This window comes from Magnolia sinica, chromosome 1 (genome assembly GCF_029962835.1).
Source record: "Magnolia sinica isolate HGM2019 chromosome 1, MsV1, whole genome shotgun sequence".
Taxonomy (NCBI): Eukaryota; Viridiplantae; Streptophyta; class Magnoliopsida; order Magnoliales; family Magnoliaceae; genus Magnolia; species Magnolia sinica.
In genome coordinates, this window is record NC_080573.1 from 105,474,217 (window position 1) to 105,500,470 (window position 26,254).

The following is a 26,254-nucleotide window of genomic DNA, read 5'->3' on the forward strand; positions in this document are numbered from 1 at the left end:
GTCCTGAGCTATTTTCATCTTATCATCTAAAAAAGAACATTTTTATAACTGATTTTAGGAATTTAATGCTACCAGTTTTGCTGATTCTATAGTATATTCTTGTACTCTGAGCACCGTGGTAGGCTAGGTTTCTATTGATAGTTCATGCATTATCATAATAGGCAAGGCATTCAGCTAGGCTCCTCCTTCCTATTCATGTGCTGGTTGAAATTTATTGAAAAGCAAATCTCCTGATTTTAATAGCATGGAATCATTGTGTGTTAGACAATTTATTTTCATGTATTTTCTTCTTAATCAGCGTATAAATTGCAATGAGTGAGGCTCTGATAACATTTCTTTCTGATGCAGCACATTCTTTCTACTAAGATTCTCTTTTTTGGGTAATAGGTTTTAGCGTTACTTGAAGTTTTGCCAAATCGGCTAACAGCTAATGTATTGGAGCAACTCCGCATCAGTAAACAAACCTTGGTATGGTATAGTGTTAACCCTTCTTTTCTGATGACTCAACTGACCTTGAATTTGGTGGTATTCAGTAATTTTCAGACATTTGATTCTCTATACGGTATAGGTTGAATTGGGTTCACGAGCAGGGGCTCTCAAACAGATGCTTCTTGATCTTTTAGAAGATCCCCATGAAATACGGCGTATATGTATCATGGGAAGAAACTGTACTGTTAGAAAAGGAAACAATGAGATGGAGTGCTCTGTTCCAACTGAAAAGCAGATTGCGGAAGGTATTCTTACACAAATCAGTTCTTTTTTTCTTCCTTTTTTTTTTTGCATTTGAATACATCTTACTTCTAGTAAAAGTTCTTTATAATCTGAAAGGTCTGTGAAATTCTCGTGGAGAGGGCCTAAAACTCATCGGGTATGGTAAAATGAATCATAAAATGTTTTTATATGACGTTGAATAGAAGAAACTGAATTACAAAATGTTATATGCAACAATCAATTAAAGAAATGGCTTAAGCACCCTTTGTTGAGTTCTTTGCATACTTGCTCATTAGTTTCTAGCTTATTGCACTTTGTGTTTTTTTATTTGATCACATTATTATTTCGTGGTCTTTAGTGCAATGGTAGTTCTTGGTTTTATTTCAAGTTCATGGTAGATGAGTGAACGCATATGGGTAGAGATTTTGAGTATATTTTAGGTATTTACACAACTAACGTCCAGGGATGAATTTTTTTTTTTTTTTTTCGTGGTTTTACTTTTTATCCTCCTTTTGGGTTCGTCAACCATAGTCAGAATTCCCCTCCTTAAGGAAGCTATCTCTTGTTTTCTTACACATCCAAATCATCTGAATCAGGTCTCTGTCATTTTATTTCCCACTGGGTTACAATGGGGCTGCTTGAGGCATCTTTTTTCTTGATACTATCTTACAGTCTTTTCACACATCAATACATCACCATCTCTGTGTCACTCCGCTACTCATTTTGCCTCTTAGTTGCTTAACACTGCCTTGTAAAATATAGGTGCTCAAGTACCTATCTTATATTTAAAAAAATTGCTCCATTATCATGAGATGATCAGACAACACTTTTAAGGCACATCCCAACTTCATCCCCCCCAATTCTTTCTATCCTCTTCGATCTCTCCATTTGAACTATATAGGCAATGTAATGAAGTAAGTTGCTTTAGTAAATTTCCTTGTCCTTGATTTTAACTAAGCGTTGACTCTATAACTATTCTTTGTGAAGTTGCAATAGTTACACATGATATAGTTATAGTTGTTCCTATTGAACTCGCTGCTATCACTGTTGAACTAAATTTATTGAACTAGACTCTTGGGGCCTATTTGAGTCCATATAATGCTTCATAAAAATGGCAAACCTAATGCATAGATTGAGTAGTTCAATCAGTGGCTTCATGCATACCTCTTCATGCAAGTCACTATTACGAAATGCATTCTTTACATCCATCTGAAGTATCTGCACTAATCAACAATTGCAACAAGAAGGGTCTTTATTGACATCATCTTCACTATAATCAGTCCTGTCCCCTTGAACATAACTATTTGTGACCTAACAGGCTTTATGCCATTGAAAAGAACCACCGTAGTTTGTCTTTATCATATATTACTTTTTTTTAAGGTAGGGAAATTTTAAAAAGAACCAAATTACAACCCAAAGAAAGACAAAAGATTACAAACATTCACGGCCTTCAGGCTGGACGCCCATCCCACCACTTCGACCTTAATTTTCCTCACCACCTCTTTCATAGATCCACTCCTATTATGAAAGCAACACATATTAGTGGCCCACACCAAAAAATAATAATAAAAAAATAATAATAATAATAATAAAAATAATAAAATAATAATAATAATAAGCACCCATAGCACTGCCATTTAGACGAGCTGCCACACTGACTTTCCTTCCTTCCCTATTCCTTTGACGTGGCAAGTCCATGGGAGGTCTTCAACAGACTTCGACATCACGTACAATATTTTGAAGAAATCAAGGGAGCACCCCCACAACTTTTGACCAAAAGGGCAATGGATGAGAAGGTGATCAATTGGTTTGGCATCGTCCATGCATATAACACAAATGTTGGGAAGGATTGTGGTTCTCTTTTGGGGATTATTTATGACAACACCCTTTTCCTTACCCACCAACCAAACAAAAACCGCAACTTTTAGGGGGTTGCCATATAACCATGAGTAGAAAGGGTGACCAGACTTCGGTTTCGAAGGCAACATCGGAATCTAAGTTATAGAAAGATCAAACAGTGGAGCGACCTGAACTATGCACATGCCACACTGTTGAATCCTTTTCACCCAGGGAGGGGTAACAACCCTGCAACCGGTCCAAAAGTCTAACAAAATCACCCACTTCCTCTCCTAACAGATCCCTACAACAAGGGGAGCCCAAACCACAGAACCTCCGCAGATAGAAAAACAGTGAGCTACTATAATGTTCCTCTCTAGGGAAAGGTGGGCCAACCTTGTAACTCCCGCAACGGTCTACCTCCACACTTTATAACCACTCGTAGTCTATAGCAAATTTCCTTCTAGGAGGGTCAATTAATTCCGTGTGAGATACCATTTAAAAACTCAAAGTTCTTGTTTTACCTACTGCAAACGATAAGTAAGAAATGCCTCTCAGTATTTTATTTTTTTTAAATCTCATGAAATGAATGCACTGCAATAAGATTGCAAAGAGAAAACATTAGGGAAACAAATTCACAATGGTCAACTGGTCTGTAATCCCCTACAGGATACTTACAAAAGTGAACCTCAGCGGCAGTAAGCGAATCAACAGGTAGAGCTCCAAAATCCAAAACAATAAATTAAGACTAATGGGATCATTGGACAGGTTTCTGGATCGTTCGACCCAAGTTTTGGCAATTTGGAAAAAAAAAAAAAAAAAGTTTCTTTCATGATTGTTTTCCTGTTTTAAGGTATTTTGTTTAATTGATTGCTTAGAATTTTTTTTTCGGGGCTTTCTTTATTATTTGGTTCTGGATTCTTGGATTTCTTGCATTCCCAACCTTATTGCATCAATTTGGCACCACAATAAGTTTGTTCTGGAGATCCTTGTCATTCTTAAGTATCTGTTTCGTTAAACAATTGTGATGGTTGTGTGCAGAGTTGATGACAATAAAAAGAAGTTTTGTCACACCGCCAACAACACATATCAACATGCACAACTTATTTTGCATTGAGAAGCAGCTTAAAATCAACAACTACATGATGATATGCTAGAGTACACTTTCCAATCATGGGTGCACAGAGAATCCTATGCAAGCAATTAGAAGGGATGGTGAATTTAAAGATTTTCATGCTGTAGTCGGATGGAAGTATAGGTTGTGGGATTCATGCCCAAGTGGCAATTTCCATTGAAGAATGAAGGTCGATGTGTTTAGCAATTGATTGAAAACTTCAAATAAAATTCTTATGGAAAGAATTACTTGAAGATCGGCTGGTTGAAGTTCATAAACTAAAAAGATAAAAGAGCTGTGATAAGTGGAGCTTTGGAGAAGTATGAATTACATTCTGTGGTTAATATGAGTATAATAAATTACAAAGGGAATGGACGTGCCTTAAGTGGATGGTAAGAAAAGTTTGAATGTAAATATGCATCCGGAGCCATATCCTCCCAACCCACCCAAATGGAAGGAAGAAAGAAAAAAGAAAGTAAAAAAGGCAACACTTTATTGGTGACTAAACAAGAGAGAGGTATCACAGATACAAGGAGCGTATCGCTGTTTGAAGGAAACATTAAGAATAAGTTGGAATTCTTTCAGTGGAACTTCAAGAGATGTTGACAGACACATGATTTCCCACTTTGGACTCAAAATATTATTTTAAAAAAACAACTGTACATAATAGATTTCTGTTGTATAAGGGCCCAAATTATGAAAAAGTTGGAATTCTTTCAGCGGAACTATACATTATAGGTTTCCGTTGTTTGAGAGGTATCACAGATACCAGGAGCGTATCTCTGTTTGAAGAAAACATTAAGAAAAAGTTGGAATTCTTTCAGTGGAACTTTAAGAGATGTTGACAGACACATGATTACCCACTTTGGGCTCAAAATATTATAAAAAACAACTATACATAATAGGTTTCTGTTGTATAAGGGCCCAAATTATGTGACTTAATGCTCTGATTTTTAAGAAATAATGCAATAAACCTGCACATATTATACACTAAAACACCCCTATGAAGAGATCCCCCGCAAAAAAATCGAGAAAAATGGGGTTTTTTATTCTGTCCATTTTGGCAGGTATTGATGCTGGTATTGTCGACATAATCGGCAATATTATTGCATGCATCAATGATGCACTGTATTTTATTTATTCAAAGGGCTGTTGTCGATAGCTCCCAATATGGAAAATATTATGCGATATCAGCAATATTGATTATATCGATTGATGCAATGCATTTTTCATATTACACCCTGTATCTATACCGCTGACATACAGATAATATCAGATTATATGATCAATAATATTGGCGGTACCAGGAACACAACATTCTATAAGCTCTTTACAAACGAAACAGTTGTCCACTTGAGTTTGTTTATTGTGCTAATGAAAGACAAAACTGATTCCATTGTATATGGCTCTGATGTTGTCTGCTAATGTAGCTGCCTTCTCTAAATGGACCTCCATATCTGCAAGAAGAGAAACAAACCCAAATTTTGTAACTGCAACCTACAGATACAACTCTATATTCAACTTTGCTGCAGAATTTGTGGTTTGCCCTGTTTGTTTCTCTTCTAAAAGATCAAAGAAGTGCTGAAACATCACAGTACCCTGTAGTGCACTTCTTGATGTCTACTTATTTTGTATAATCAATAGTCATAATCAATCAACTCACATGATACCTTTGATGCCATAAGCAAACCAGGACCCTGGGTAAATGGTAAACCTATGATTTTGATAATCCAATGAACTGCATGTAAATCATGCTTTAAGGAGTTGACATAATAACTTGTTGTATGCTTATGATCATTAGCATGATCTTGGGCTCTCTCAGCAATTTGGGTTGGCTTTTAAAATTGGTTGGTCAGCAAAAGTTTTACAATGGGCTGCCCTCTAGACTGACATCAACCTAGATCTTTTACCTGAGCTCTTGGAACTAGCCATGGACACAAGTCACGTGCGAGCATGGTCCGACCAGTATTTACCCGCAACCCCATATCACACACAGGCTCCATAGGTGAACAAGCAAAAGAGGGTCATGGAGGGACAGTTGCCACGAAAACCTCTAAGCACAAAGCTCCATGCTCATGAAGGGCACACAAATTTACCTCCATCAGATCAAAAGTGGAAAGGACATGCTCAAGTAGTTATTTGTAGGGAATATCAAGGAGTCCGATTAATGTGTACCAAAAACTGTTCAAATGCTATCACAATCATGCCCAACGTTGCACCTTAGCCTACTTAGCATTTGGGAAAGGGAAATTTGCAAACAATTAAATTGTCCAGCAAAAATGGTCAAACTTATTTTGGCCAAATCAGTAAGCTCTTTCCTACACTTGTTTCTGGAGCCAAGCTCAACGACTTTCATAGTGATCCATATTTTGATTCATCTCATCCTTGTACACTTGATAATAGGTTATAAGCCCATCTTATAGCATAAGCCATCATTACTCATTTTATCTATTTAGGCCACACATAAATACGTACTCTCTATTGATAAACTAACACATTGATTTTACATTTTATTTGTCATATGCAGAAGAGGAGGAGGAAATTGAAATGCTCTTGGAAAACTATCTACAGAGGTATTGTTTTAGTCACATTTCAAATGTTTGCATCAAATCAAACTTTTGGAATAACAATAATGATGCAGGACATGAAATTTAGATATGATGTGCAAGATTTCAGTTTTAAGATCACATAGTTCATAAACAATTACACAAATTCCACATCCCACACAAAAGTCCAAATATTCAATTAAGGAGAATTTATGTAGGTCCAGGCCTACACACGGTAGGGCTGGATCAATAAAAATTATGAACCAAACGATACTCAAGGGGAAGTAGAAATCATCCACATATGCATGACAATTAATCCCTAATCCAAGGAATTCACCAATTTCAAATCAAGGAACCCTAGGGTGAAAAAAGAGATAGAAATTGGGGATTTAGGGTAATATAGGGTTAGGGTTTATAAAATTAGGGATGCAAAGAGCAAAACAAGAGAAAAACCTGACCCAAAAATAGCTCCCGCGTGCAAACGGTGCCCCGAGGCTGACGCACATGCGCAAATGGGCTGGCCGCACATGCGATGAAGGTCCGCCTTCCCAAATCGGCTTCTTGGCCCTAGTCAGTCAGGCTGGGGCTGCAAAACCTCCAAATCTCACGTTGATCCAGGCTGTAGTCTGGGCGTGGTGCTCCGTCGAAGTTTTAGCTCTCTTACAAGGCCAGATTTTGAAAACTGGCTATGGAGGGATGAACAGTTGCAAAACAAACAGATTAGGCGCGAAGATGGTTGTAAGAAAGATTAAATAAGATGGAGAGGCGGATGGGGATAAACGTGGCTTCGCACTGTGGTAGTTAACCGTTCGAAAAGGGAGGGCTTCACACCCACTTTAATTTTTCCACAACTCAGAAACTCAAAGAGCAGAAAAAACCACGCAGAAATTTTTATTCAACTTCAATGAATCAAACGAACTACAAGGGGTGCCTATTTATAGGGAAAATCCTATACCCCTAAACTCACGTCATGTGCGCAATCTCTTACTTGGCGATGAAGTAAACTAAAATAAAAACCAAACAAAGAAATCTAAAGTATTTATGATGTTCTAACTAATATAAATAAGCAAAAGCTAAAGTATGAACTTAATCTGACTAGTGGGCTATGATCATAAGATCCCATGATGGGTTTTTCATGACTACCGGACCCACTCTTGTGAATCAAAACTTCGTTTTCTAACTAAAAGACCCTCCCTGGACATCGTCATAGAGACAGATCGGCGGTGGGGCCCTCCTTCGTACGTACGTCCGTAGGGGGCGGCGTGCGTGCGCGTGTGCACGTGATGTCCTCATCAATTCTCCCTAGCTGCGAAGATTTTGCCACTTGCGAAATAAAACTCCTGAACCGATCCAGGATTCAAGTCTCTGAAGCTCCTCCTCAGTGAGCCACGTGCTGTCTGAAGCTGGGCGTGACTTCCATTTAACCAGGTATTTCTAAATCCTGTCGTCTGACGTTGAAACTATCTGTTGGTCCATGATATCCTTTATTTCCTCTCTGGGTGTGTGAAGGTTAGGTATGGGAGGTAGAGGCTGGGAAGAAATGTCAAAAAGAGTAGGTATGGGAGGTAGAGGCTGGAAAAATGGGTTGGGACGGGTAGGTATGGGATGTAGAGGCTGGGAAAATGGGTCGAGAAGGGTAGGTATGGGAGGTAGAGGCTAGGAAAATGGGTTGGGACGGGTAGGTATGGGACGTAGAGGCTGGGAAAATGGGTCGAGAATGGTAGGTATAGGAGTTAGAGGTTGGGAAGATGGGTCGGGAGGGGGCCATGGATCAAGGGATAAATCTAGGGAATCAGGATGGGTGGGCGAAAGGCCGGACAAAGTTTCAGTGGTCCCCTGAAAAGTAACTAGATCCTCCACATTGAATGCGGAACTAATTCCCATGGAAGGTGCAAGATTTATCTCATACGCATTGAGATTGTTTTGTTTTATAATTTTGAAGGGTCCAGCGGCACGCGCGTGTAACTTACAAACGACCTCCGGAGGATACCGCTCAGGCCTGATGCGAACCATCACAGAGTCCCCAATATTGAATTCTTTGAAAAGTCCATGCTGGTCTGCAGAAAATTTGTAATGTTCATTACTAGTAGTGATCTTCTGCCTGATTTCTTAATGTCATGAATGAATGTGATGCGCAAAAAACTCTGTAGGCTCTGATGGCCTATGGGACAGTGACATAGGGACAAGATCAATAGGTTTTCAAGGTTTATAACCAGTAACGACTTCATAAGAACTAAGACCTGTGGACCTATCAACAGAACTATTAAACGCAAACTCGGCTGTAGGTATAACGATGTCCCATGTTCTGGTGTGCTCTATATCCTTCCTAGGGGGCCGGTAGATCATCAGGACAGACATTACGAAACTCATCCACTACCGAAATAGCCTCAGTGCGTAACTCTACACTAGCCTCTGGTGCACTCTCTCCAGTCATAAGGCCGCACATGTTGTACCCCTCAAAATAATGGTCTTGATGTCCCTCATGGGGTGGGTACACGCCCATAACTGATTCCTTGGCCAATTCCATTCATTGGTCTATCCTCCTGACCACCTGTCTGAGATTGAACATCTACCCCAATGGGGGGTTTGTCCCGGCGGAGGCCTTTAGTTGGGTAATGCGCACATCAAATTGATCAAAGCGTTGGTCTATATGTTGTTCCAAGCACTTACCCAGCTGGGATAATTTGTTTAGTGACTCTAGCAGTTGCTCCATGTTTAGAGTAGGGTGCAAACTAAAACCATGACTCGTACGTGTGGGCATACACTTGCTAACTCCACCCAACGACTTTCTATGATGACTATATACAACTAGATAGGACTAAATGATGCTATGAGACTCTATATGAGGGAAACTACACAGTGTTACTAAAATCCAGCATCATAGTTGGCAAAATACGGGAATAACAGAAAGTTACAGCAATATGAATTGCTAACTCCCTGCTAACAGAAATTTCGACAACTAATATCAGGGACTACGGGCTTCTAAACAGCTATATGTGATGAAACTGGATGCATGAAGGACTTAAACAAACTAAACCTAAACATGTAATGTATTCCCCTATAAAAACCATAAGCTCTGATGCCAAATTTGATGCAAGACATGAAATTCAGATATGATGTGCAAGATTTCAGATTTAAGATCACATAGTTCATAAACAATTACCCAAATTCCACATCCCACATAAAAGTCCAAATATTCAATTAAGGGGAATCTATGTAGGTCCAGGCCTACACACGTTAGGGCTGGATCAATAAAAATTATGAACCAAACGATACTCAAAGGAAAATAGAAATCATCCACATATGCATGACAATCAATCCCTAATCTAAGGAATTCACCAATTTCAAATCAAGGAACCCTAGGGTGAGAAAAGAGATAGAAATTGGGGATTTAGGGCAATATAGGGTTAGGGTTTATAAAATTAGGGATGAAAAGAGCAAAACAAAAGAAAAACCTGATCCAGAAATAGCTCCCGCGTGCAGACGGTGCCCCGGGGCTGACGCACGTGCGCAGATGGGCTCGCCGCACATGCGATGAAGGCCCGCCTTCCCAAATCGGCTTCTTAGCCCTGATCGGCCAAGCTGGGGCTGCAAAACTTCCAAATCTCACGTCGATCCAGGCTGTGGTCTGGGCGTGGTGCTCCGTCGAAGTTTTAGCCCTCCTGCAGGGCCAAATTTTGAAAACGGGCTGTGAAGGGATGAACAGCTGCAAAACAAACGGATTGGGCGCAAAGATGATTGTGGGAAAGATGAAATAAGATGGAGGGGCGGATGGGGATAAACGTGGCTTTGCACCACGGTAGTTAACCCTTCGAAAAGGGAGGGCTTCACACCCACCTTAATCTCAGCCCTTCGAAAAGAGAGGGCTTCGCACCCACTTTAATTTTTCCACAACTCAGAAACTCAGAGAGCAGAAAAAACCACGCAGGAATTTTTATTCAACTTCAATGAATCAAAAGAACTACAAGGGGTGCCTATTTATAGGGAAAATCCTATACCCATAAACTCGCACCATGTTCGCAACCTCTTACTTGGCGATGAAGTAAACTAAAATAAAAAATCAAACAAAGAAATCTAAAGCATTCATGATGTTCTAAATAATATAAATAAGTAAAACCTAAAGTATGAACTTAATCTGACTAATGGGCCACGATCATGAGATCCCATGATGGGCTTTTCGTGACTATCAGGCCCACCCTTGTGAATCAAAACTTCGTCTTCTAACTAGGAGGCCCTCTCTAGACATTGTCATTGAGCCAGATCGATGGTGGGGCCCTCCTTCTTCGTACGTACGTGCGTAGGGGGAGGCATGCGTGCGCGTGCGCGCGTGATGTCCTCATCAAGTAACCTGCCATACATATCTTTGAATTCATTCTATCATCCTTATATGTTAAATAACTCTAACTATTCTTATATTACTTTGCTTTCTCTGTGTTAGTTTCTATTACCTTGTTGTGTTATAACAGAAGTATTAGATCCTGAGAATGTTGTATGTTGCCATATACAAAATGTTGCAACATATTCTTAGTTACATGTATCTTCTGTTCATGTTCTTTCTTTGTGGATTGCTGTTTATGTATGATTTCTTCACCAATATGTTACAATGTCTTTTCTCCTGTACTCTTTTCTTTGTGATCATCATCATCATCTCTTATCCAACTTATTGGGGTCAGCTACACAAATTGATGGTCCAGTTACATGGTACATTTCCATGGTAGGTTAGCAAATGACCTTACTGTTGCGTTCTTTGCAGTTTTCGGTGAGATGGATCCATTTCAAATGGTTTTTTCTGTTAAAAAACATGTTAGGAATAGCTATGGTTGAATCTGATTACAGGTTAAAGATGAGATGATTCCACAGCACATCATCTACTAGTTGCATAGCTTGATTCCCACCAATTATCATGCCCCTAAGATTGTGTCACCAGAACATTACATGTTTAGCACATGCAAACATTATCTGATACATTTCCCCTCCTAGATGGCTGTAGAAAGCAGTGCCCAGTGTCCAAGGAGGTGAAATACATGTCCTTGATGTATTTGTATATAGATAGCATTATAAATCACGTGTTGAATGGTTTTATAGCTATTGTACTTGTTAAACTACTTTCTTATACTACTTTTATTGTAATTACTACCATTTATAAGCATGAATACTATGCAAAACAACTAACTATTGCAAACATTTGCAAACATTATCTGATGCATTACCCCTCCTAGATGGCTGTTGAAAGCAGTGCCCAGTGTCCAAGGAGGTGAAATACATGTCCTTGATGTATCTTTATATAGATAGCATTATAAATCACTTGTTGAATGGTTTTCTAGCTATTGTACTTGTAAAACTACTATCTTATACTACTTTTATTGTAATTACTACCATTTATAAGTATGAATACCATTCAAACAACTAACTATTGACTGACAATTGATAATTCTTGTATATTTAGGCTGTGTTTTGTCTGTACCCCCAACTATGTTTCTGGCCGAATGTTGAGGCCAGCCAGCATGAGAAAGGTGGTGTTTGGAAAATTACCAAAAATGGATTCTGCATGAAGTGGATTCTCGCCTGTCAAACTGGCCCAAAAGGATGATTCTGCCTGTTTGGTCTAGGTGCTAAAAAATACATGGGACATCAGTTTTATGCATTTTTTTTTCAAATCAATCCTGCGCAACTGCTGTTTCTTGGTGCCCGATGCAGCCTTAGTTTGTGTCCATGAACAATGTATTACATCACATGTGATGAGCCTTGTTGACATGCCTACTAGTTGCTGAGCGTGAACAACTGTGCCAATTTAATTGCACTGACAATCAGAAATAATTAAATGACTGATAGTTTAAAGAAATTTTCACTGTCATAATTCTTAAAGCCGCTGATAAGTGCATTTAACTATTCAATGTTATCATCCTCTCTATCTCCCTCTTTTGCGCAATCATCGCCTCATCTCTGTCCTCTACATACACTGAATATTCTCTCTTTTAATAAACATCCTCTTCCTCTTCCATTGATGTTATTCATGATGGGCACACTATCCAATTCTCTGCCTATGAAGCTTTAATGCTCCAACATCCATCTAGCCATGATGGATTATTGCCCTCAAACGTTGATGACTTACCCCCCAACACCCAGGTTGTCAAGACAAAAGGGATCATGGCTTCTTGGCTTCTTAACACTTGCCAAGACTCCTCGTTTAGATGTTGGTTGCTTTGCATGGAGCCTGGAACATTTTCTTTTTGCCCTATGTATATCCTCTCTTCATGTGGATATAAGAGAAAAATATACATAAGAAAATGGGTTGGACAAACAATTATAATACGAAATTAGGTATAAATTAGAAAATAAATCGTAAATACTAATTTGCTAAGAGAGTTTAGTATTTAGAGTATATACAATTGTGGATGAGTTAACAAGGCATTTAAGATTAGCCATGTGTTATGTGAGAGAATGTTGGGTAGTTAGGGAACAACCGTAGGATGAGTGTGGCAGAAATGAGGATGTTGAGATGAATGAGTGGCAAGAAAAGGAAGGCTAGAATTAGAAATGAATGTGTTATAGGGAATTTAGGAGTAGGACCAATCACTAATACGGTGAGGGAAAGTAGACTTAAGATGGTTTGTCATGTACAATGGAGACCAAGAATTGTGCCAGCTATAAGGATGTGAGTGGAAGTACTAAGAAAAGACTTAAAGACGTATGTCTAACTGATTATGGCCATTGATAGAATGGAACGGCGTAAAAAGATTCATGTAGTTGACCCCAATTAGTTGGGATAAGGCCAGTGATATGAATATCGGTATCGTATCAGCCGATACGGCCGTATCTGTATGAGATGATAAGGGATACAAGGTTGTATTGGCCCAATACGAAAAAACTAACCTGTATCGGCCGATACACCCATAAAAGCCCAATTTTGAATTATTATTTTTTTCAAAATTGCACTTGTCTCCTCTTCTTCTTTTCATTTAAACCATGGAAGAAACTTAAAAACTCATTTTAGGCTAGATCTAGACCTATTTTGGGATCAAAACGAATGATTTGAATGGAATTCGACAAATCGAAGTGAAGTAGACCATTATGGAACAAATCGGAAAGAAGGGTAAACCTTCATTTTTTTTAATTTTATATTTTCATGTTCTTTTTGTTGTATTTCAATGTAATGGGCCCTAGTTTACCAAATCATGCTTGATTTGTGTTCAATTAGGGCCTATTTAGTTGACCTTCAACAAGTCAAACCGATAAATAACATTCTCATCAAAGAATGATCCGATACACCATTGAATGCATGGTCAAAACACACACACAAACAGATGGATTCTTGGATATCTCATTTTTTTTTTCTATTTTTATAATATTTTCCTATATTTTTTTGCTTAAAAAAAATTCTGACCGATACAGGCTGAAACGGCCTTGAAATCAATACGCGACGTCATACCGTATCATTTTTCTGCCAGACTGATACGCCGTCCGATACTGACATTTAGAACCATGGATAAGGTTATGACGATGAGGATGATGATGTCATGATGATGATATAATTCAAGTCATAGGGAAAAGAGTCAGTGCATCCTCTAATGTGCTTATATCGTGATGTCATGGGGCAATTCCTAAACCAGTGTGGTTTTGTGCAGAAAAACCAAAAGAACAATATTTCTATTAAGTAATTAAAATCTGACTGCCGCATTTCAGATGGTACATATAAATTATGGTTTCATAGCAACCCCATATCTAATCCAACTAGGAAACTAACCACAGCAAGTAACTTGAAACAACAGCTAATGGTAAACTTATCCCTACCTACACCTTTAGTTCCCCAAAGCCAGCCATAACAAAATAAGACAAGTTTGTTGACTATTCTAAGTTTCATTTTGAATGGGGCTTGCAGCGTATGCCAAGAACATTGGATGTCAGCTTGTTTTAAACTTTCACGCGGATAAATTCATTTTGTATAAGTAAATTTCTTGATATTTAATTTTTGTTCTAGCTTGTACCAAATAAAAGCGTCGAAGTTCAAACAAGCAACTATTCAGGTTTAGCATTTTGTATTTGCCACCTTCAACTGTCTATTACCATGTTGTGGTCAGCATTGATGATCATATTGATGCTTTTGCAGATGTGAATCTTGTCACGGTCAAGCAGAAAGGCTTCTTGATTCTGCAAGGGAAATGGAAGACTCCATTGCTGTGAACCTAAGGTCTGTTTGATGCTTCCCTTTGATTTATTTGTTTGATGAGTTCCTTCTGTAGGCATTTCATTTTCCAGTGCTTCAATTAATGGAACAACATTTTGGCTCTTCAAATTCCTAACTATTGACCTCTTACTGTTTTCGTTTGTTGAAGTCCATTGGTTTAAAGAAATATACGACAGAACCTGAGCACAGCATACAAAATTAATTAAGATATACCAATAAAATAGAATTAAAGTTGAAAAAATATCATTTTTGTTCAAATGAATATCAAATAGAAAAATCAGTGGTAATGGACAGCCAGTTACAGGAAAGTATAGTGAAGCCACTTGGTAATTATTTTCAGAAATACAAACATCCTTCAAAGAACATCAATTGTCCCCTGGAAACTATAAAAAAGAATATTCTTTCACACGCACATTTGGGGAGAGAGAGAGAGAGAGAGAGAGAGAGAGAGATGGTAAACAACTAGCTGGCTTGTGGAGCCCACCACTGTGTATGGCATCTCGCCCTGCCCTTCAAGCAAGGTTGTCCCATCATGAAAATGGGATGCCCCAAAAATCAAGTCCACCATAGAAAACAATGAACAACTACCCAAAAAACTTACATTAACAGGGGGTGCCCATCTAATGGTTGGATTGAACTGATTTTTGGGGCATCCCAATTTCATGGTGGGATGACCTTGCCGGACAGGCAAGATGTCATACAAACACCATGGTAGGGCCTACATGCCAACTAGTTGGACATACAACTAGTTTTGTGTGAGCATTTCTAAAACACACATACTTGAGTTAAGATGGGGGGAAATCACCAAAGCCTACTTGCTTTTAATTTTAATGTCCTAACCTGCTTGAGATTTGGGTATCTCTAGAACCTATTTGCTTTGGGAAAATATTGACTCAAACCTATTCTTTAATCAAGACTTTCTTTTGACATTTCCACCCTTTAGCCACTGGTAAAAGTTTTGGTTTTAAAAAAAATATACATTTTGGCTTATTTAGCTGGCGCAATTAAAACTAGCCATTGCAACTAATATTTAGACCACAACAACTAAGATTTGCCATTGCTAAGGGCACTAGATAAAGGGTAAAATGGTTCAAGATCGTTCCTTAGTGATGACAAGAAGATTTTGGTGATTATTTGATAATTTAAATAAATAAATAAATAAAAGTTATGTGGTAAATGCGCCCCCCAGCAAAAAAAAAACACAAAAACACACACACACACAAATCCAACTCTTTGAAATAACAATACTAATTGAAAGCATGAAGAGGCTGAAGTTACTTTGACACCACAGAATTGTTTGGCATGGCTAGATCAAGAAACCATGACAATAAGGTGGTATCGTCCAAAAAAATAATAAAAAATAAAATCTAGAAATTTATAAAAATAAATTGGAAGTGGAGTTCATAATTTAGTTCCAATCATCACCATTGTTTTTTTGAAAGGCAATTATTTTGTTGGTATCGAGGTCAAAGCCTAAAGAATTACAAAGCAGATAAAGGAAAAAAAAAAAGGCTACTAGCTACTACATTGAAGCTATTGCCCATTCCATTACACTTGATTTTCACCTCCTCAAGCACCTCCAAAATTCACCCACTTCTATTCGCCCACTCCACCTCCTTGTCTATGGAGAAGAAAGCTTCAATTGATCCCCGCATTACCCCAGACGACCCAGAGATATGTAGAAAACCATACCAAATACCTCTCGCAAAAGGGAGAAAGAGATGTTCAACCAACTCGGCATTTCGAAAACATAACACAAACATTCAGGAGAATCATTCCTCTCTTGCACAAGTTATCCACTGTAAGCACATTTTTTCTACCTACTAGCCAAGCCAACACCGCAAACTTTGGAAGAGTGCCATAACGCCAAACTATATGATAACCATGACTACTTTCAGAAGATCCGCCTAAAACTTTGTGCCAAGATTTTACAGAGAATACCCCTTATTTTTCTTTCGTCCACACCAACCCAATCCTCACATCCTCATGCACCTAGGTGTGCTCCCTCTAGATATACTGAAAACTCTACAAGAGGAAATATAAAAAAGAGCATCAAGAAGTGCGATGTTTAATATTTTGTCCAAGATTCCACTGTAGAAGGGGAAATGGTACCTGGATCCTTCAAATCCGTTGGGTATTACAGGGGAAATGATACATGAATCCTTCAAATCCGTTGGGTACCCATGTCGAATATAACACAACATGGGTAATTTGGTATCAAGTATGACATATTGATATCACCATAATAGCATTGCCTTGACAATTTAGAGTTGCTTTACAAATTCTATTTCGCCAAGCAATCCTATCTAAGGCCCATAGACATTAAGGTCATGCTCAAGTAGTTGTCTTCTCAAAGTAGGAGGGATAGTTGATGTCTAGTTCATGTAGTTCCAAACAAGCATGCTAAACTGGGAAGGTATATATCGTTATCACTGCCGCCGCCATCATTATAGCCTTCTCCCAATTATTTTAGGTTGGCTTTACAACCTTGTTTCGGCAATCAATCCTATTTTGGGGCCTATTCTCGATAAGTGAACAAGCCTTCGTCTCCCTTCTCATCACCTCAATCCAAGTCCTTTTGTGTCTTCCTCGCATCGTCCTTTTAGGCCCTTCAAACCTTAATCAATGTTCCCCTCTGTACTCAAGCCATCTCTAGTCTTTGTTGCACATGACCAAAACATCTCAATTTGTTGACAATTTTATTTCTTATTTGGACTCTCCTTGGCTAACCTTATTGTTAATTCTATTGTTCCTAGTTTTTCCGCACATCCATCCCAACATCCTTGTCTTTGCAACATACAATCTCTACTTATTCTACTTCCTAATTGCCAACACTGTCCTATATAACATAACTGGTCGGGTAGATGCCTCATAAAAATTTCCCTTAAAATTTTAATAGTATGCGGAGATCACAAAAGACCCCAAAGGTACATCACATCATCGACCCAGCTTAATTCTATTGAAACATCTATATCAATCTCCTTTTGAATTTTGAATAAAGGGTGAAAAAAACACTTCGTGTTGAGGAATCTCTTGACAATCAAGCATTGCCTCTAAATTGTACTTACTAACTCACATTCTAGATACTCAATATTGGTTCTATGAATTTTTAAGCCTCTACCCCCTCCAAACCTCCAATTTAGCATTTGCCCCTCTCTAGTCTCTTTAACCAACACCGTGTCATCATAAACAATTTACACCAAGGATCCTCATCCTAGACCCTAGCAATTAATCTATATCAAATGCAAGGAAAAATAAAAAGAAGTGCTTAATATTGATCCCTAAAAGAAAATTAATAATATGTTGATGATTGGTTGTCCCCAATCTCATTTAAAAGCTTTGGGAACATTGTAAGGTGGGGTTGTTAGCACACACACATGTGCGCACACACGCATGTGCGCTCACACACTCACACACAAAGGTGGCCCACCTCTTACACACGCACACACATGGGTGTGAGTAGAGAGAGATGATCACATGCATGAGATGTATGTGAACTGTGAGAGAGAGAGAGAGAGAGAGAGAGACAATGGTGACCCACCGCTTACATGTGCGCACACATGGGTGTGAGTGGAGAGAGATGATCACATGCATGGGATGTATGTGAATTGAGAGAGAGAGAGAGAGAAAGAGAGAGAGAGAGAGGTGTACCAAATCAATTATATATTATATAATGGCCTATACGTAATGGCAATGGCCGAGTCTGTTACGCAATATGGGGGTCGAAGCGGTGACCCCTAAGGTTTTTGCTCGGATCAGCCGTTACGGGGGCCGTAACAGCCATTACCCCCCATAACGGCCGTTACTGCCCCGTAACGGTCAGGGCATAACAGTCATAAACAGCTAGTTTTTTGTCTCTTTAAGTTGCGATTTTTCTCATTTTAAGGCACTTTTTCTTTTCCAAATTATTTCGTAACTATTCTACTGCAAATTCTGACCAATTTTTTAGCTTGAATTTGAGGATCAAAACAAAATATTTTAAAGATTTTGTTGAATCAAAACTCCGTAGGCCATTTTTCGAAAAATATTCAAAATTAGGTATTTATACAATTTTTTTTTTTTTAATCTTTATTGTTATGGTTGAATATGATGCGTTATTCAAATTAAAACATATGAATTTTTACGGATTATGCAACTGATTATTTATTTTTTTTTTGTATTTTTTTATTATTTTTAGTCAATTTTTAAAAATTAAAAAAAAATCATTTTTTTAATATTTTTCTGTTTTAATGGTTGAACATTGTGTGTTAATGATAGTAGAACATATAAATGTTATTTTTACAGATTATGCAATTGATTTGGTATTTTTTTTTTTTTGTATTTACGGACTATTTTTGGCCTATTTTTAAAAAATTAGGAAAAATCAAATTTTTCTCAATCTTTTTCTGTTTTAACGGTTGAATATGATGTGTTAATGATAATAAAACATATAAATGTTCTTTTTACAGATTATGCAAATGATTTGGTTTTTATTTTTTGGACTATTTTTAAAAATTAGGAAAAAAATCAATATTTTTCTTTTTTAATGGTTGAATATGATGTGTTAATGATATTAGAGGATATAAATGTTCTTTTTATATATCATGCAATTGATTTTCTATTTTTTTTTTGTATTTTTTTTATTTTCAAACTATTTTCGACCTATTTTTAAAAATTAGGAAAAATCAAATTTTGTTCAATCTTTTTGTATTTTAATGGTTGAATATGATGTGTTAATGTTAGTAGAACATATAAATGTTATTTTTATAAATTATGCAATTGATTTGGTATTTTTATTTTTTTGTTGTATTTTCAAATTGAAGACATAGGGAAGTTTATAAATTCATCAAACCACCTGATACAGCTTCTCACCATAGATTAGACTGTTATACTACCATAAACACGTTCAAAATTATAAATGAATGCATATTTGAAATATTTAGAATTTTCTGAATTTAATGGATATTTTTTTTGAATTTTTTTAGAACAATTTTTTTTTACCATTACAGGGGGCATATCAGCCGTTACGTGAGTGCACACACACCCACACACAGAACTTTCAAACACGGCCCCATCTGTCCTACCAAAGCTTGGTGTGTTGGACATCTAAGCCATCCAAAAGGTTGGTCACACCATGAAGATCATCAAGCATTAAAATCAGTCAGTTTCCCTTATTAGGCAGATCAGACCTGTGCATTGAGTCAAATCATTGGTTTTCATTGATTTTTCCGGTGTGGCCTGCCTAGTGAGTTGCCTAACATTATTTTGTCATCAGATGATCTGTGTTTGACCTTTTGCATGGGTCAGATGTCCAACACACGTGACACAATTGGTGAGAAAGATGGGGCTGCATGTGAACTTTCACATATACATAAACACATGAGCACCTCGATCAATTCAACAGCTAAGGGGTTCGATGTGACTTTTCTTTTTGGTAGTGCTGCCTCATAGCATGATACGTGCAAAAAAGTTTCATTTATTTTACTGTGATCTGATTTTTTATCATCTAGCATCTACATGATCGCAAGCACATGATTTGGGATTATTGTAATAGTTTGCAAACAAACACAAAAGGCATGTTGCACCTATGCATGATTGAAGTAGCTTTCTAAAGATTTATGTGGTCGACAAATCAGGCAATTCAAATATTCATCATGTCATTGTAGATGTTGGGTAGTTTTTTGACCTATGAAGATTTTTATTTTGGTGGTTTTCAGCTCAAGGAGGCTGGAAGTAAGCAGAGTGGAATTGCTTCTCCAGGTTGGGACATTTTGTGTTGCAATCGGTGCTCTGGTGGCCGGTATATTCTTCTCCATGAATGATCAATAAATTTTGATCCTTGAATGACTGAATCTATCTTTTCTTTTCTTAATCCTCTTTCTTAAAGTGATGTATAATGTTATTTCTCTAACTGTAGGAATTCATCTTCCTTTAGCATTCTGTTCTTTCCTAAAAACCTATATATCAATGCCAGAACCTATTTCAGTCCTGCATGTCCTTTGCATCTCCTGTTGCTCAGTGTGACAAATATCCCAGAGTTTTTGAAAATCTTGCAATAGTGTTGTGAAAAATACTTAAATGATATTATTGTGACATTATCCTGAGATTGTCAAACTGTCGGCAGATTTTCAAATATCATGATTTTTTTCATTATTATCTCAATATTTAGTATTTAAAAAAATAAATTAAAAAAATTTAAAAAAAAAAAAACCATTATATATAAAATATTTAGATTTCAAATTTATTTATTAATTTACAACAAATATTTTATTTTTGGTTAGATTTTGCCAACAATATCCCGAGAAAGACGTCCAATTTTGAAAATCTCCTGAGGAACTGCCGAAACAAGATTTGTAGCTAGCTGCTGCTCACTGCTGTCGAGAAATTATATCTTGTCATTTCTGAGCAAAGTGACAATTACAATGCTTGCTCTATATATTCTTTTATTTTTCATGATATTATTGCCTGCGTATATGCCTAACATGCTGTCTGGACTCGGGCATTCATTGGCCATAAAGACCTCGATTTTGTGAAAGTTCCCATTGACATTTCCATTGTTACATTTTTATTTGAATTTTCTTTTTCAAAAAGCTTTACTCTGCAAATCTTCCCAATGTGTTCTCAGTTGATCGAGCACTTACAAATGGTTGTACCAAATTGGCATGACCGTGGTTTCAGGTATATTTGGCATGAATTTGAAGTCCTATCTTGAAGAGCATGTGGTACAAGCTCAACCTGTAAAACTTTTCCAGTCGTGAACTATCACCATTTACTGCTAATACAATCTATTCTGCTTGGTGCAGTGGGCCTTTTGGCTGACGACTGCTGGGATAATCGTTGGTGGTGTAGCTGCATTTTTCATTATGTATTCTTATCTCAAGTCAAGGAGAATATTGTAACCTTCTCGACCATTCAAATGTGCCTGCCCCTGATAGTGATATACATTTATCCTGTATTTAGATCCGTTGCGAGTGATTCGTGTGTATTCCCAAAATCCACTTATTGCATCCATTCTTTACGCATGAAAATGTCTATTAATTGGAGAAATATCATACAAATATTTCTTACTTCCTCATCTATGATGTTGTCCTCAATTATTCTTATCGGACTGGATCAGATGTTAGTCATATTTACTGATTTGTATTGTAACTGGATCAGGTGTTACCCAATCAAGCATTGTAGAATCTATTCATTGGTTTTGTTGCCCAATCAGGTGGTGTAGAATCTATTCATTGGTTGTGTTGCCCAATCAGGTGTTGTAGAATCCATTCATTGGTATCGAAACGGATCAGGTGTTACCAAGTCCGAGTTGAGTCAGATGAGTCATATCGGACTCAATCCGAGTCAACTCAGACAAGTCGTAACAGACTCAATCGGAGTCGTAAAATCGTGCTTGGCCTCTATGTGTAATTGAAGTATGTTTCCATGGCCCAAGAGTAACGATCGTCCGGACGATTAACAACTTTGTTTGTAGGCGTCCATTATTTGACAGTCTAATTGATGGCTATGATCATTCAATCAGTTTTTGGTGTATACTCCATCCATGATAGGCCTCAAGATTTGGACGTCCAGATTTTTATCCATGTATACCATACATAAGGTGGATGAGTCACCATCATCTAAGGATGGCCAAGTATCACAGATCTGATTAATGTGTCCAAATGATTCTTGAGCAAAAAACATCAACAAAGTGGGACCTCCATGACGGATGGTTTGGATCCCTTATCAAATGTGCCAGGCATGCTCATGTGGTGGTGGGACGTGCGGGTGCCCACATGATATGTGTATGACATATAGCTTATCAAACATATGCACTCAAGTATAATAACTACGAGGACCAAAAAATATTTTGATTGAATCTGCAGAAGGGCTGCACGTACATTTTGATGCTTTTAAGCAGTGTATTATTTTTATAATGTGACTCGCCTTATGTTTAGATTGATTTTTTTTTAATTTTTTTTAGTTCCTATTAACATCTTGGGTGCGATATCACAAAAATATCACGTGGGCCGTACACAGGTGTATGACGGTTATTTTACTTATTTTGGCGTTTCTGGAACTGCCTACTTGTGATTTTACAGAAAATTCTATGATAATTTGCCCCATTTTAGAAGTGACAGCAACTTATGAGCCATACACATGATATGGTTGTACATTGATCTTGACCGTTCAAATCGTTAACCTAACTAGATTAGAGCATGACTTAAAAATCACACCAAGAATGTGATCGTAACTGTTTATTGTACTTTTTGGGCTGAGATGATTCACTATTTTACTTCTAATAATCTACTTAAAATCTACGGAATGAATAGTTGAGATTTATTTTTTTAGTTTAAGAGATGGTCTAGATATGTGAGAAGGATGAGCCATGGTAGTGATGATGCTATTGCCAACTTAACAACTCAAGACACGACGGTCTTCCTCTTTTCCTTCCTGATCGAAATCATCTATGTTTAAGGCAGCGGGTAAAGCTCTCAAACTGGGTGGGGCCCATCGTATTGTAGATGTAGAATCCACTCCGCCCATTAGGTGATAACCTTGATTTCACACTTCATACAAAATATCAACCCAATACTGAACTTATATGGGCAAAACCAATGGTAACAATGTAAATTTGTGCTAAAGGCCTGCGAGAGTTTTGGATCAGGCTAATATTTTTATATTCACATCCCTGTGAGCCACACCTGATGAATGGGTTTGATGAAAGGTAAATGCCATTGTGGCCCCACACACAATCATATCATTGGCATTCGGTCTCTGTTGATTCATGTGGTGTGGCCCACCTGAATTGTCTATCTGATTGATCCTTGGCCTCACGGCCTTGCATTAAAGAGCACACCTGATGGACGGAGTGGATGTAATACAGAAAAGTTGCTCGGCCCACAGAGCTTGGGAACGTGTAAAAAGGGTGTTGCTCCTCTTATGGTCAACAATATGGACGGTCCACTTTTACGACCATTAGCCCTTTTGGTTAAGATTATTAGAACAAAGCGTCTCTTGAGAGGCATATGCAATAAAAAGTCACATGATTGATGCAATTACACCAACTCTCCCACAATTAATTTGGACAGTCCATCTTTGTGGTTGAGGGGACGGTTGGGATCTTCGAGCCCAAGTGATCAGGGACATGAAATTAAAAGAGTGGCCCACGTGTTGTACATCCCGAGCCGACCATTAGCCCCTTCCAATCAATCTAAACTATCACGCCCCAAACTTGGAAATCGGGTTCACAAAATTCTCAATCGCCGAATCCGGCGCCGACAGCCTCCGTAGTACCCCATTCTCGGCTTCCGACACCCATATACCAGGTTTCGATCTTAGGATCCTAAAAAGAGAATTTTCAATGTGAATTTGATTCGTAATAAGCATAACCATAATCATAATCCACAACCAACAACTTCATCACATTTCCACTATGATCAAAAACTTTTAAGTACAATGCATAAAAGTCCGCTGCACACTCCAATCTCATTGTTATTGCGACGTCCTAACGTCACCTGCACCCGACGATTGTGCATAAGCTTATAGAAAACTTAAAGGGTGGTGAAAGTGTGTGTGCAAGGTAGCAATGCAAGAATATAATATCATAGTAATGTGGAAACATACTAGTAAGTCCATGAATGCTATCAGTTGTACCAAGGTCATGCGATGCAAGATGCATGAATGCTAACGGCCATATCAAGGCTATGCAATGCAAGGCCTACATGGCCAAATGTCATATGCAAGATGAAACGTAAGCACACTAGTCCTTAGCTGGAATCCACATATTAATATAGTTCATCTCTCTAAAAAATCATCAGGGTCTAGTACATTCCAAATGGCATTGCCCCTTTCCCGGGTTTGCAGTCCAAGTGAGTGTAAGAAACCTTACTATCCGCTTGGCCAATAGTCTGCCAATACCTATCCGACTCATTTATGAGTTGGTCAAACTCAGGCTAGCAATTGCCCCTACCCTCGGGCGGGTAAGGTCACACCCTCTTCCAACCGATCACAACAAGTGGAAGACGTGGCTTCCTAGTATTCGGCCTTCATGCGCTCATATATCCACTCGGTCTAGGCATTGGAGCATCCTCCATGGTACCATAAGGGTTTGGGGACTTTCACCCTGAGACATCCGTCGCGCCTCCATGTTTAACAAGAATTTTCGGTATCCAATCCTATCGCTCACGCTATATCTACGGAGGCTACAGCCTTGATGTCGCTAGGGCGTACAGTAATCATAATCACACAATACAAGATACATGAATCACGCAGTTCAATCATGTATCAATCCGGCGTATACCGTGCACTCATGTGGGACAACTCTGTCTATCAGGAAGTCCCATAAATAACCTACCCAATGGCATATGCAATGGTCAACCACATCTCGTATCAAGCATACAGATGATGAGTATGGGCATGTATCATGATGTTATGCTATCACATACTCATAATCGGTATCGATAATCGCCCTATATACAAGACTAGGTTTATAAATGGACAGCCGATCTAAACCATAAAGATCGGCCCTCAACTATGGATATATTAAATTCGATAACACGGATCCATCCGTCTACGATGATGATGAACTCTCCTCATATCAAGGTTGGCCCTAGATGGCCTACCTATATTCCTAAGGATCCGGAAAGGGTTCTTTCTCCATACTATTATATAGCCCGCTAGATGTCCTAGGGGGCCCAAATAAATCATAGGTGGACTCCAAGATAAATAAATAAATCCTACTAACAACCAATGGGGGCTCAACATCTTGGGATAGCCCAATGAGAATAGATGGATCGTGCAAATGGGGCCCAATGATTAGGGTCAACCTACTTAGAGAATGATGAGAATGGGCCTAATAAGGCCTAAAGAAAGGTCAGAATGAAGACATTTAACCATAATTGCCCATCAATGTAGACATTTAACCATCATTGCTCCCAAGGAGTGAACCACATAGAGCCAAACATATAGTGGGCCCATGGCCTCGCACAAGAACCTAATATACATCATAATACATCACATTGGGCCTCACACATGGGCCACATACATCACATTGGGCCTCACCTAATGGGCCTCTAATACAACACATCGGGCCTCATCATATCAACCTCATACATCACATCGGGCCTCACCAAATGGGCCTCAAATACAACACATCGGGCCTCATCATATGGGCCTCATACATTACATTGGGCCTCACCAAATGGGCCTCAAATACAACACATTGGGCCTCATCATATGGGCCTCATACATTACATCGGGCCTCACCAAATGGGCCGCAAATACAACACATCGGGCCTCAAATACATTATATTGAGGTAGGCCCTGCACATTCCAAATGGGCCCCACCAAATGGACACCTAAGATCAAACACGTATCCTATGTGGACGGTGTGGACATACATCATATGGGCCTCACGGATGCATGGGGTGGATGTACAATACATTCATCAAAGGTGGGCCCCAAATAGTACCATCCAAGGATGGACAGACTAGATATACAACACATACATGGGGTGGGTCCCACCGTCCAGCACTCTGGACAGTGCAGATCGGACCCATACATCATGGTCGGCCTCTCACAGCACCATCCAGATGGACGGTGTGTATAAAGAATACATATATTAAGGTAGGGCCCTACACATGTGGATGCAAGGCATCCACCAAGGTGGGCCCCACGTCCGTGCATTGGACGGACGGCTGGATAACAGATACATCACAGTGAAGTCCCACCGTCCCAACCATGGACGATGTGGATATAGATTACATACATTAAGGTGGGCCCCACCCCCACATGTGCAGCATGTGTGGGGTGGGTCCCACACTGCCAATGGATGAATGGTGTGGTATAACACATACCTCATGATCAAATCCACCGAACTTGTTGGCATTAATGCAGCAACAA

General features: G+C 38.5%; 1 protein-coding gene across 5 annotated transcripts in view; it reads left to right on the plus strand.

Annotated features, from left to right (window-relative positions):
• Window positions 1–21,446, plus strand: part of LOC131253147 (magnesium transporter MRS2-A, chloroplastic) — a 75,136-nt gene extending 53,690 nt beyond the window's left edge. For 4 of the 5 annotated variants that reach the window (XM_058254008.1, XM_058254011.1, XM_058254001.1 and 1 more), the window contains 7 exons: window positions 388–468; window positions 569–734; window positions 6,189–6,234; window positions 14,315–14,395; window positions 20,089–20,171; window positions 21,050–21,093; window positions 21,175–21,446. In XM_058254008.1, the coding sequence (XP_058109991.1) occupies window positions 388–468; window positions 569–734; window positions 6,189–6,234; window positions 14,315–14,395; window positions 20,089–20,171; window positions 21,050–21,093; window positions 21,175–21,270 (597 nt within the window). In that variant the 3' untranslated portion in view covers window positions 21,271–21,446. Of the gene's footprint in view, window positions 1–387; window positions 469–568; window positions 735–6,188; window positions 6,235–14,185; window positions 14,232–14,314; window positions 14,396–20,088; window positions 20,172–21,049; window positions 21,094–21,174 lie in introns of those variants that run through there. The other variant, XR_009174947.1, reaches the window with a different exon arrangement.
• The last annotated feature ends 4,808 nt before the right edge of the window (window positions 21,447–26,254 follow it).